The 12,309-nt window shown below is 34.7% G+C and overlaps 2 protein-coding genes across 2 annotated transcripts; one reads left to right on the forward strand and one right to left on the reverse strand.

Moving 5' to 3' along the window:
- Positions 1–344: 344 nt before the first annotated feature.
- LOC124630573 (twinfilin) lies at positions 345–8,186 on the forward strand. The gene is made up of 9 exons (XM_047164532.1): positions 345–545; positions 1,682–1,759; positions 2,483–2,594; positions 2,899–3,061; positions 4,620–4,753; positions 5,206–5,309; positions 5,573–5,716; positions 6,036–6,154; positions 6,626–8,186. Exons 1-9 carry the CDS (start codon positions 521–523, stop codon positions 6,776–6,778), a joined length of 1,032 nt encoding a protein of 343 aa, XP_047020488.1. The 5' UTR covers positions 345–520; the 3' UTR covers positions 6,779–8,186.
- A 733-nt stretch (positions 8,187–8,919) lies between these two features.
- On the reverse strand, positions 8,920–11,827 carry LOC124630732 (RPII140-upstream gene protein). The gene is made up of 6 exons (XM_047164710.1): positions 11,515–11,827; positions 11,096–11,261; positions 10,906–10,994; positions 10,421–10,554; positions 9,734–9,842; positions 8,920–9,476 (listed from the first exon to the last, which is right to left on the reverse strand). Exons 1-6 carry the CDS (start codon positions 11,667–11,669, stop codon positions 9,356–9,358), a joined length of 774 nt encoding a protein of 257 aa, XP_047020666.1. The 5' UTR covers positions 11,670–11,827; the 3' UTR covers positions 8,920–9,355.
- Between the last annotated feature and the right edge of the window lie 482 nt (positions 11,828–12,309).

Raw genomic sequence — 12,309 nt, forward strand, 5'->3', positions numbered from 1 at the left:
AGTTCAGGCCTTATCTGACGTTAACTAGATACAATTTATAAAAAAACATTCTATATTTGAATTTCCCGCTAAAAATCGCGACAAAATATTTTAAGGATTAGGGTACGCTTTGGAAGCGAGCTGCTGCCTTACGTTGTGACGTCTGTGCTGCAGCCCCCGCGACCAAAGGGTTTCATGTTAATTAATACCTACAAACCAGCATTACAAAAAAAAAACTTATTGTTTCTTTAAAATTACACGCGCCTAGCGCGCGTGTAATTTTCTGCGTTTAATTTATGATAAGGCAAGTAATCGGCTATTCGGCTATCGACAATCCATTCGTGCAATATTGACAGCTGACAGCTGACTCCATCGAATCTGTCAAACGCTAATGATCGCTGAATATTTACGTGAATGAGATTTTCTGGTTTTCGTTAATTCATTTCTTTTCACAGTTAGTTTTGTACTGTTATTTTGTGAATCATATTGTTTGTTTATCGAGTGCGAGTTTGTAAGGATAACTGTAGCTGTAATATCAAGAATGTCTCATCAAACAGGAATTCAAGGTACGAGAGTATACAGTTATCTTTCCTTTTTCAAAATAAACCACGTAATATGCTAATAATCCCGGCAAAACCATTTCTTTTTTGCTTTTGTGGCAATAAAACAATTGCCATGATATATATTGGGTATATTTTTAGGGATTATGATATTCTGGCTTCGAACCAGATCACCCACGCCTAAATTCCTTGTAGATAATGCAATTTAAAAGGTTGGATTACTAATATACTTCCTACTAGCACCGTAGGCTAACAAAAACATGAATACATGATTGAGAGTGGGTGTTGTGATACATAAAAATAACACAATTTCTCTGCTAATGTGGTGACTTTCTAATCAATTTAGTACCTAGTGTTAAATAATTAAATATTGTCATAGACATTCACTGGACTCTCTATTTAAGTAACTATGTGCGTAACTGTGCTAAAGCACTTGCTTCTTCTGGTGGCTCCACACTGCCATAGGTTTGCCGTGAAATGAGCAATTTTATTTCTATCATTTGCAAAATGAGAAATTGGTCTTCAAAGCTACCAACTGGGCCAGTTCTTGATTCATAGAAACCATATTTCTATAAAATGTATCAACTCGTTGATCCAGGCAAGCAGACATCACGTTAAAGAAATTCTGAAACATTCTTATGACACAGTTAAAGTTTGTTTCCAATGGAGATTGTATTTTGTTTATTCAAGAAAAGTATACAATATGCAATAGACACTATAAACAACTTCAATGTTAAAATAAAACTATTATAAAAAGAAAAAAGTCAGGCATCACAGTATTCTCCAGTGGTTCTCTTAAATAGGAGACATGCCTCGAAATTAGGCCCCAAGATAATTAATATAAATTGTATCTTCTCGACATCTTTACAAACACTTTACAAATCTATCATGAATCATGCATACCAAATGTGCATGCATACATTTACATTTTTTAATAAAATATAAACATGATTTCAATGTCACGTTGAGAATGTAACTGTATGATTTTCTATTTGAGTATCATCATCATCATCATCTCAGACATAAGACGTCCACTGCTGAACATAGGCCTCCCCCTTAGATCTCCACAGATACCGGTTGGAAGCGTTATTTGAGCATACCATGAATTAATGTAGTACAAATTATGATTATTTTATTTTCAGCCAATGCAGAGTTGAAGAAATATTTGGGCAAATGTCGAGATGGAAAAATTCGAGTTTTAAAAATCAGCATAGAGAATGGTAAGTAATTATTTAAACAATAATTTTATACCAACAACTTTCATAGTAATCAAGACTAACAGCCAGTTTCTTCATCAAAAGTAAAAGCCAAAGTTAAAACCAAAGTAATGTCATAAAGTAAAAGTAACAGTAAAATTCATTTTATCTATTAGTTTTGCTGTTACTTTAGCCTTCAAAAAACGAATTTGACAGTTACTTTTACCTTATGACATTATTCTATTACTTTGGCTTTTACTTTTGATGAAGAAACTGGCTGTAACTGTTGTTAGAACCACCCACAATAAAAACATTATTGTTTATCAGACACTTGATGATTCACTTGGCAGATATTGTGTGTTAAGAGAATATGTTTCTCTCTGCATATACACGTATCAAAACAACTTATAACAATATCCACAACATTATATGTGAAATAACAAATATGTATCTGTAACTTTTACTTTATAGTCATATTATTTATAACATACATATTCATTTATTTGCATTACATTTATTTCGGCAGTCGTTACGGGTAGTCAGAAGCCAGTAAGTCTGACACCAGTCTAACCAAGGGGTATCGGGTTGTCCGGGTAACTGGGTTGAGGATGTCAGATAGGCAGTCGCTTCTTGTAAAGCACTGGTACTCAGCTGAATCCGGTTAGACTGGAAGCCGACCCCAACATGATTGGGAAAAAGGCTCGGAGTATGATGATGCTTTACATTTATTTATATATTACATTTCAGAGCAGCTGGTGTTATCAAAGTACCACCCAGTAAAGCACTCGTGGGAACAAGACTTTGACAAATATGTACCCTCGTTGGTTGTTGAAGACCTACCATGCTATATTTTATATAGGTTTGTATAATTTCCATTTTGTAAACTAACCTTATGTATGAACAAGAAGTACAAAAAAGGAGGTTATCACAATTCTCATAATTGTTTTGACTGAAGCCTATTATTAAACCAAAGCAAAGTTTTTAAACTTCCAGTAGAATTTCTCCACTGAGGAATACTACTGAGTGAGAAACAAAGTGACAAACCAAATTTGCTTAAGAATGTTCTTCTTTGATGGAGTCTTGTCCAAGTATAAAAACTTCTAGCAAAGCAAACTAGACCTAAAAACCTAGGTTCTAAAGTCCATTTTACTCTGTTGTTACAGGTTTGACTCAACTAACTCTGTGGGACACGAGTGGCTGCTCCTGAGCTGGTCTCCGGACAGTGCACCGGTCAGACACAAGATGTTGTATGCTTCAACTAAGGCCACGCTCAAGCAGGAATTTGGTTCTGCGCATATAAAGGATGAAATGCATGCTACTGTTAAGGTACACCTTATTTCATTACCAATATTAATTAACTATCTTCCGAAAATCGCATTCCCGTGGGAATTGCGCAGCTGTGTAAGAAGTAGTCTTCCTCATAAATGGGATATTCCAAAACAGAGATTTTTCCAAATCAGTCCTATAGATCCTGAAATAAGCACTAGAAGGGGGGAAAAATATGCAATATTCAACCTATACCTACAGGCCTATACAGAAATACTTTTATTTCTACCTTAGCTTGTCATAAACTTTGCTGTTGTAAAATAATAATAACTTTTACAAATTTTCATAATATTAGCATAAGCAAACAAGATCATGACTTGTTCCCAAAGAGTTTACAATTACACAACAGTATTATTGTCCTTCTAATACTGCCAATGTCATGTTTTTAACAATGATGATTGTTAATCTCAAAGTTTCTTGATGAATCATATTTTTGGACCAGTACCACCAGTAGTTTATCTTTATTTATTTAACAGTGATAGATAAGTATGGATAGGGAATCAATAGAGATAAGGAAATGATTGTTATGATGATAATACATAAACTTGAAATTATCTTTCTTTAAGTTTGTGCATTTCGTAATACGTTGAGAATGCAACTCAATTCAACTGCATACAAACATAAACATTGCCTTGAAATGAAGAGGGCGCATTGGAAATTTTGGTGCCAATGATCTCAATTTTTCTCAGTAAATACAAAACGGATCAAAATACAACTTGGCTACCTGAAAGTTCATGATAAAAACCTTATTTTGTTAGTTTTCAAAATATGATTAGGTAACTTTTTTAACAGAGAAAAATATATCAAAGATACCTCTTTTTAAAAAGAGATTCACATATTATGGGCAAACGGGACCGATTTAAGCCTGTTAACTTTTTTCGTAGTTGAGTATATACATACTCTTTAAAATTGTAAAAGGAATATTTATCAAATTATCATTTCTAAATAATAAAATTACAAAACCATTTTGTCGCTTACGACTTTTAGTTATAAGCTAGCGCGCGTATTGTAATCCTCGCCCCGCTCAGACGCTCCGTCCCCTCTTGGCCTCTTAGGTGCGCGTTTATTATGGAATTATTGTTACCAATTCGTCGCCTTAATAAGATTATCAGCCAAAACAATTATTTTGAATACATTTTCTATCAGCAAAAAAAATATATGCGACAAATGATGATGATGATGAATTTTTCCCTAGCACTAGCTGTTAACCTGTAAATTATTGTCATGCTTCATCGAAACACGTTAAGCCATTTGCGACATACGTATATATATATAAAAATATAAAGAAAATCATCATCTCATCGGTCATAAAATAATTATATTCTACTAGCTTTCGCCCGCGGTTTCACCCGCATCCCGTAGCCGGATGGTGACAAAAACTCAAAAATCCTAAAACCTTCTCCCGGGTCTAAGTTACCTCCCCTCTAATTTTCAGCCAAATCGGTCAAGCCGTTTTCATGTTAAGTCGTGACGACGGAAAGCGGGTTTCATTTTTATATATATAGATTATATAAAATTCTATTATATATTATATAAAATTATAATTGTCCGTTTACAGGAGGAAGTAAGCCTGAAAGGCTACAAGGCACACGTGTCGGGCGTGAGTGCCCCGGCGCCGCTGACCGACAGGGAGGAGGCGCTCAAGGAGTTACAGCAGAGCGAACACAACACCAACTATGGCACTGATGCTAGGTTAGACATTTACATCCTTAAAGTGTTGTAAATAAAACTCTGCATCTTTTCTTTTTAAAATCTCCCGCTGTGGGTGCAGCTTGAAGAAGTATCAGACTCTTACTGGGTAAAACCCACCATGTTCCTTCGTAGACCTTTTATGTACCGGCGTCGCGGTATCTCTTTCAAACAACCCGCAGCCCCGGCAGGCCTTGGCCCTGCTGGGCCCCGCTGGGGTTGCTGACATCTCTTTGACTCACGCGTGGAACAACGCGCGCCGTCGGGTCTGTCGTCTCCTACGAGGCGGAAGGACGAAGTAAGATCGAGCCAAGTACCGAAACTTGGGGGAAGTTGACACGACACAATTACTCTCGATTATATTACTCCCGTCATTTATTTGAAATCATAACTACTTGAAAGAAATGCGACGTGATACTATATATAATGATACTTAAATGCCTGTTTTTTTTCAGGCAATCAACCATGGGAGGTGTGGCTTTCCCTATAACCGAAGATGCCAAACAAGGAATCAATGATCTCAAAAGAGGTTCCTATAACTATTTGCAGTTTAAGATAGGTGAGTGAGACTCAATAGACTCTTAAATATCATCACTCTCAACATAAAATTACTAATTCTACCCATTTATGCTGTTTAAATCACATAAAATATTAAACATATGTGTGGGATGTTTTTAAACCGCGTGCGGGAGAATCACTTCTCGCACATAAAATGCTATATTACTGCCAAGTTTCATCAAAATCCATTCAGCAGTTTTTGCGTGAAAAGGTAACAAACATTCATCCATAATATTAATAGAATTGTTTTATTTCTTCTTTCAGATTTAGAAGGTGAAAAGATCCATTTATCCAAAGCGGCCAACATTGCGCTAACAGATCTCCCGCAGCAAGTTCCCGGAGATCAGGCCAGATATCACCTCTATATATTCAAACATACGCACGAAAGTGATTATATGGAGAGCGTAGGTAAGTTACAAGAGTAAATAGGGTGCTTTTTTCTTACTTTTACAAAGACCTCATTTGTCTTTGTAATATTTGATTTTGGTCCGGGTAACTATGGTTGCAGTTTTTTACAAGGCTGATATCAGACTCTCTTACGACGTCATTCTTCACTATCAATCCCACTTTCTTGGTAAAACATCTGACCAAATTCAGATGAAATTGGCCATCTCATAGCCGGTTTCTGGTGCTTAAAAAGTGGCCACTTGAGGCAGTTAAAAATTTCTATAACACGATATTTATTTTTTAGCTCTTATAATCATAACTATATCTGTTTGTTTCGCAGTGTTCATCTATTCCATGCCTGGTTACAACTGCAGTATAAAGGAGAGAATGATGTACTCCAGTTGCAAAGGACAGTTCCTAGAAATTATTGAACAACTAGGTGTGGAAATCATTAAACGGGTAAGATGATACTAATAATTATATCTATCTAAAATTATTATTATATGGGACTTTGCATGTTGACTATATGATCAATTTCTCACCGCAAAGCGACAGTACTGATTTAAATAAAATCTGAGTCTTGGTGAGTTCAGACAGGCCAAAAATCCTTCTTTCTTTGAGGTGGGATATCATCACTAATCATCAGTTATGTAATCGGTTGTACCACTTTGGGTGTGGTAGTCAGACTTGCTGAACAAAATCCACCATGTTCCTTCTTATGCCCTTTATGTACCAGAACCGCGGTAACTCGCGCGAACATCTAGCAGGAGACGGACGTGATTTGGAGTGGAACAAACCTTTTTTTGACAAAATTTTTCTCTTATCTCTTCCGTGTCTTCCTTCTACTCATATGAAAACAAATACTACGACACAGCTTGAAATAACGAATACTGTGTAGTACCTATATCTTCTTTCTTATAATATTTACAGTTAGAAATCGACGACGGCAAAGAGCTAACGGAAGAATTCCTTTACGACGAGATTCATCCCAAGAGAAACTTACATCGTCCCGCCTTCGCCAAACCCAAGGGCCCGCCGAACAGAGGAGCTAAACGAATCACCAAGTCCCAGAGTACACAATAAGTAAGAACTGTATATCTATTATTAATCACGTGGCTAAGTAAATTACATTTATTTTGATTTTGTAATCAACTCTTGACGAACTTTGAAATAGCTTATTGCACAAAATTTATTAGTTTCCTTAGATTTTGTTTGTAACATCTCGATTTATTCTGCATTATACTGGCGAATGGCATAGTCGTACAACTATAGCTACTGGCAGATTTGGCGCCAAATCTTGCATGTAGATTGTAAACTTCTCGACAGCAATTATAATAATTTTGCATCTCTGATGTTCTACTAGTGACTTTAAGCTTAGTTTGCCTTGAATTTAATTTTTCAGTCCGCGACTTTTTATTAAATAAATAAGCAAAGCCACGTGATTTAACAATACAGAATTTTAAAAGCATGTCGCTGAAGTAAAACTATAAGTAACTTGCTTAGTTACCCAAGTAAATAAAAATATGTGAAAACATTAAAATGTAGAAATTAAATGAAGACTGGTAAGGTCAGAGTGCAATAAATAATACGAAAATTAACTCAAAATAATGTTATAAACATCGATTGTATTAAATGAATTCTAAAACAGAAAACTTCTTAACGATGAAGTTTATTTTTTATCCAAAAGTATAAATTGTATACTCTAAACCTATTTAAAACAGTGTAGTATGTATTTGAATATACTGAAAATGAAGTATTATATAGTAATATGTAAACGAATTATAACTAAGATATAGAAAACAATATAGCTTTGTAGACGGAACCTAACAGAATATGAATGTATTTTTTTAATTAACCATGCGTTCAATTTTATCAATAGAGGTAGAATAATTTGACGTCCATGATAGAATATTTTTAAATAAAAAGAACCCACATTGTTCGTTCTAAAATGTAGATCAACCTCAATATGTGACCATAATTAATTCATGAAGAAAGAAATGTATAAACTCAAGAAATAGTCGGAATATAAAAATATAAGTATTACAGTCAATCTAGTTTAATGCTATGTATGTGTATTTTTGCATTATAGAATTTTAAAATATGTTAGTAATATTACTTTCTTAAAATTTTGCAAGGACTTTCTTCCCCTTTTTAAATCGAGTTTTGTAAAATAATATGAACGTATACGTATGTAGCTCAATCTATCTATTTATTAATATTAGATCTTGCCATTTTAAAAGTTTTGTAACTATTATTAAAGCGTTAGCGTTCTTTATAATCTCGTTTCAATAATTAATTATTATAAGTCTTAGCATTTTTTACCTTTCGTATTTAAAATTAAGCGAAATTGAATTTGTTTAAATTTTTAAATTGATGCACAAATACAATATGAAGTTTGTAAATTAAATACATATTTCCTTCTATTTTTGTAAATCGGTTTGACCATATCTGTATTGTGCAATGTCTGTAACAATAAACTGCTTTTAATATATTTTGTATTTTCTTTAAAAACTCTTGTTCATTAGTTTACCTTATTTAGTTTATTCCTGGTCACTAGGGCCCATAGAAGAACTAATACACAAATGGGGGGATTAAACCCGACAAATACGCCTGTCAGATGACCCCATCCCAGACATAATTGTGAAGAAATCACCCTCACTGCCCCTATCCACTGCCATCCATGGAACGTAAATAAAAAGAATGATGAATATTTGCAATATCTAATAAAAACTACTTCTCCAGGAAATGAAGCTTCACTACATAGTATAAAAGAAAAGTCGCTTTTTCTGTCCCTATGTCCCTTTGTACGTTTAAATCTTCAAAACTACGGCGAACGATTTTCATGAGGTTGTGTTGTGGAGGTGATTAAAGACGAAGGTTTATATGTATAATAACAAACATTAAATAGTGGGGAAATACTGTTACCCCGTGCGAAGCCGGAGCGGGTCACACTATACTCTATCCACGGAAGCAAGAGCTATAAAAGGTAAACAAAGAATGACACTTTTTCAAGATGGCGGTATAACCCGACCGATGAAAAAACGTCACATTTTTGTGTAAAATGTTCACAGTATCTGTGATTTTGTCATCGGTCGGGTTATACCGCCATCTTGAAAGTGTCATTCTTTGTTTACCTTTTAGCTCTTGCTTCCGTGGATAGAGTATAGTTATATCATAAGCCCATTATTCTTTGCCAAAATGATGTTGTATAAATGAAAAAGCTATTCTTATTAACAATATTTATTTTCTATTCCTACTTTATGTACATTATTACAATCTTTCACATTTGACTCGGTCTTAACTCAGTTAATAGAGACCGATGAATATTAAATAATTTTGCTAACTATACATACAACATTGTTTAAAACAATGTAAGATATCAACTTAGCGTTCCAGTATCATTTTAAGATACTTTTGCGTCCTGAAAATTCTTTCCATACCCAGATAAAATGTAGCCTCTGTACTCCTGGATAAATAATAATGTAAAATAACAATGACTTATTTTTTAAAATAGATTGCAGTTTCGAAGCCAGGATACAAAAAAAATATTTTTCTGTAATATTAGTTTATATATGGATCCGAATCTTTTCGTGAATTTACTAGTGATACCAAATGACTGATATCTATGAGGCTCTATTATAGTAATAATTATAAATTATATTATTCAATGTCCTCTATTTTCTGTTCTCCTTCTTCAGCAATAAGCATTTTGTGGTGTTCTGCAAGTTTATCGTTTTTAATTTTTGCCGATTTTTCCAATGCTTGGTTTAACTGATCCTCTCTGTAAAACAAAAATTATGTTATTAAAAACTTTTTGCCAAAGACAATTGTTTTTCTCTGGGTTATGTTTACTTTTTATATTTGTACAAAAACTCGATTTGAAGCTAGATTTGTAGATACATGCAATAAACTCTAGTTGAAATAAGACTACATAATTAAAAGTTATAATGAGTTCCCTAGAAAGGTTTCCTGGATGTTTTGAAAACATAATGGGACATGGTAAGAGGTGGCATTGATTTTACCAATATTAAAACCAACCTTGCTTCTTTCAGCTTATATAAAGCTTGTCTGATGTCTTCCATAGAGACACCAGCCACTTTCAGTATTCCTATGATAATAATACCTCCAATCATACTCAATGCTGCTCCTGTAAAATAAAAAAATTGGTAAGCAAAAGATACCTGTAAAGCTTTGTACCTCTACATATACTAGGCATTGGATTCTATGGAAACACAGGAATGATAGTTCAGTACCGCATATAAAATTTAATAATCTTCTAAATGTGTGTATTGTGTATGCCACGGCGGAAAAAAGAGGAGCGGAGATACCGTAAGGCAGGAAGATTTATCGCCTCCTTATAGGTCAAGTAACGTAGGGTAGACGTGACCAAAATAATCAGTCACTATTATACTAACAAGGCATTTGGTTCTTTGACACATCTATCAAAGATTGGTCATGATTTATTGGTGATTTGGTTTTAAAAAAATTGGCAAGTCCCAAAAACACATATGAATGTGAAACTAGTAACGTTCCTAGTCCACCGAACACCCGAATTTTGGAGTGCTAGTCTTTTAGGAGATTTTGAGTTATGACACCTCTGCTAGTCATCCTGTTCTCCATGGTGTATGCAGTACTGACTACACCAAGTCTGCACAAAGGTTTAAAGTATGGAATCTCCCATTATTGCCATTTAACTACAGAAATAAGCAAAGAATATTTTCATACCTAAGCCAGCACCTACTGCAATAGCTGGTAATCCCATATCAATCTTATATAGTGCACCGGTGAGTGCACCTGCAGACACATATTCAATTAAAGATGTATCCCCTCGGTAAACTGAGATTGTTGTTGCTATTAAACTGAAATAAAAAAAAATACATTACTATTAAATCTTATATTAAAATAAAGTTTTATGAAGTGTTTGTTTGTCTTCTTTAGTACTGCTGCAGTACTGATATAAAAATTTATTTCACCGTTAGACAGCTAGACTTAAGGGAGTCTGTAAGCTACATTCATTTGGCAAGCGAGACAGGACTGGTAAGCAAGTGGATATTTCTTATAAGGGGTCTTGTTTTTAATTTAATATTTTTGGTATTTGAATATAGAGAAACCTCAGTGTTTCTTTCATAAATAAGAACCAATACACCTGTGTACACCTCTAACTTAACTTTTTTTTGCCTCAAAGCAGTGTTTTTGTGGATATTAATTACCTGAATGATCCTGTGAAAAAACATAATCTCCAGCCCCATCGGACTGCTCCCTTTGCAAAGGCCACTGTCACATAATCTTGCAGTCTTTTCTGCAATCAAATGTTCCAAATAATAAATTATAAGTAGTTATTTTTTTAATTATATTTATTTGTATTTTTCTTTAATAGTTAAACTTGTTTAAAAGCAGTACCTTAGCTTCAGCGGTCGATTTAAATATTGTTGCTTGATTGTTTTCTATGAAGTTCAAATAAGCTACCCTCGATGTTGAAAATCCACCCAGACAGGCTCCAATAAAGGCCCCACATAGTGATGACTGCAGTACTGTGTTCAACTCTGCGGATATTTCCTCATGTTCACTGGAATCATGTTAATTGTGCACATGGGTTATCCATTTGATAACTATTTCAAGAGGTTACAATTTTGTTTATGTTTAGTTATGACTTATTGGGGACATTTTCTGTTTGTAAATGTTAAGGTAATGGACCCCAGGATGACCTCAGGGAGTAAACAGAAAGTTAATAAGTGTAATTCTTCGTATATCATGCAATCAAGAAGCAACGACAGACAAGGTTATAACGAGGGAATTTTGAGTTTTGCTTATATACTTACCCCCCAGTATACATTAATTTGACTCTGTCCCAACCAGTTTGTGGTACTGTAGGATGTTCTGGGTTGCTAAGTAAATCTTTGTCATATTGGCCGGTCATTTTACCAAATATAGGAATTGTAAAAGATGGTGTCAACCGTAACGCTGTGCGAAGCATTGTAAGGAACGGATTATAAAACTAAAATCACTAGCATAGAAAATTGTTTTAATCGGCGTATGTATGTCGAATTTCATCAATTATCTTAATTCTATTAAATGAAAATTATAACTTTTATTTTCATTTCATAGTCGCTCTTGACATTACTGCCGAATGACTGACATTGACATTCTCTATTTTTCAGACTGTGACAGTGACAATGACAGATGAGGTTGTTCGGCATATTTATTATTTCTATATTTACATTAATTTTAAAAATTAAAAATAAACTTCTATATACAACTTAAAACTAATACATAGCATCAAAAAATTGCTCCTCATCGCTGTCACCGGGTAATGTACCCAGAAGGCTGGCAGCATTGCCACGTTGGATGGCAATGCTCAACCTCTGTGCGAAATAAAAGCCAGCCTTTGGGTCACGGGAAGTGTCAACAAGGCGCTTAGAAATTTCCTTCGCAAGCGCGTGAGCACTCGGACCCCACGGCCCGAGAGTTTCGACCCCAAACGGCTCAAACATGTAATTCCCGATAAGGCTACTATATTTGCGCCGTTTGAGGTCCTCTGCTTGTGAAGCGGCGGAGCCGACACAACACGCAGTTCTAGGAAGATGGGATGGCGCAAGAGTGTCGACGCAGGTCGC

This window comes from Helicoverpa zea, chromosome 5 (assembly GCF_022581195.2).
Source record: "Helicoverpa zea isolate HzStark_Cry1AcR chromosome 5, ilHelZeax1.1, whole genome shotgun sequence".
Classification (NCBI taxonomy): Eukaryota; Metazoa; Arthropoda; class Insecta; order Lepidoptera; family Noctuidae; genus Helicoverpa; species Helicoverpa zea.

Bases quoted from the DNA above. Each gene is read 5' to 3' on its own strand.
- LOC124630573 (XM_047164532.1), top strand. From the start codon at position 521: ATGTCTCATCAAACAGGAATTCAAG. The intron at 546-1,681 runs GTACGAGAGTAT...TTTTATTTTCAG, and splicing joins TCATCAAACAGGAATTCAAG to CCAATGCAGAGTTGAAGAAA. The intron at 2,595-2,898 runs GTTTGTATAATT...CTGTTGTTACAG, and splicing joins CCATGCTATATTTTATATAG to GTTTGACTCAACTAACTCTG.
- LOC124630732 (XM_047164710.1), bottom strand. From the start codon at position 11,669: ATGCTTCGCACAGCGTTACGGTTGACACCATCTTTTACAATTCCTATA. The intron at 11,262-11,514 runs GTAAGTATATAA...ACATGATTCCAG, and splicing joins AAATTAATGTATACTGGGGG to TGAACATGAGGAAATATCCG. The intron at 10,995-11,095 runs GTACTGCTTTTA...ATTTGATTGCAG, and splicing joins AATCGACCGCTGAAGCTAAG to AAAAGACTGCAAGATTATGT.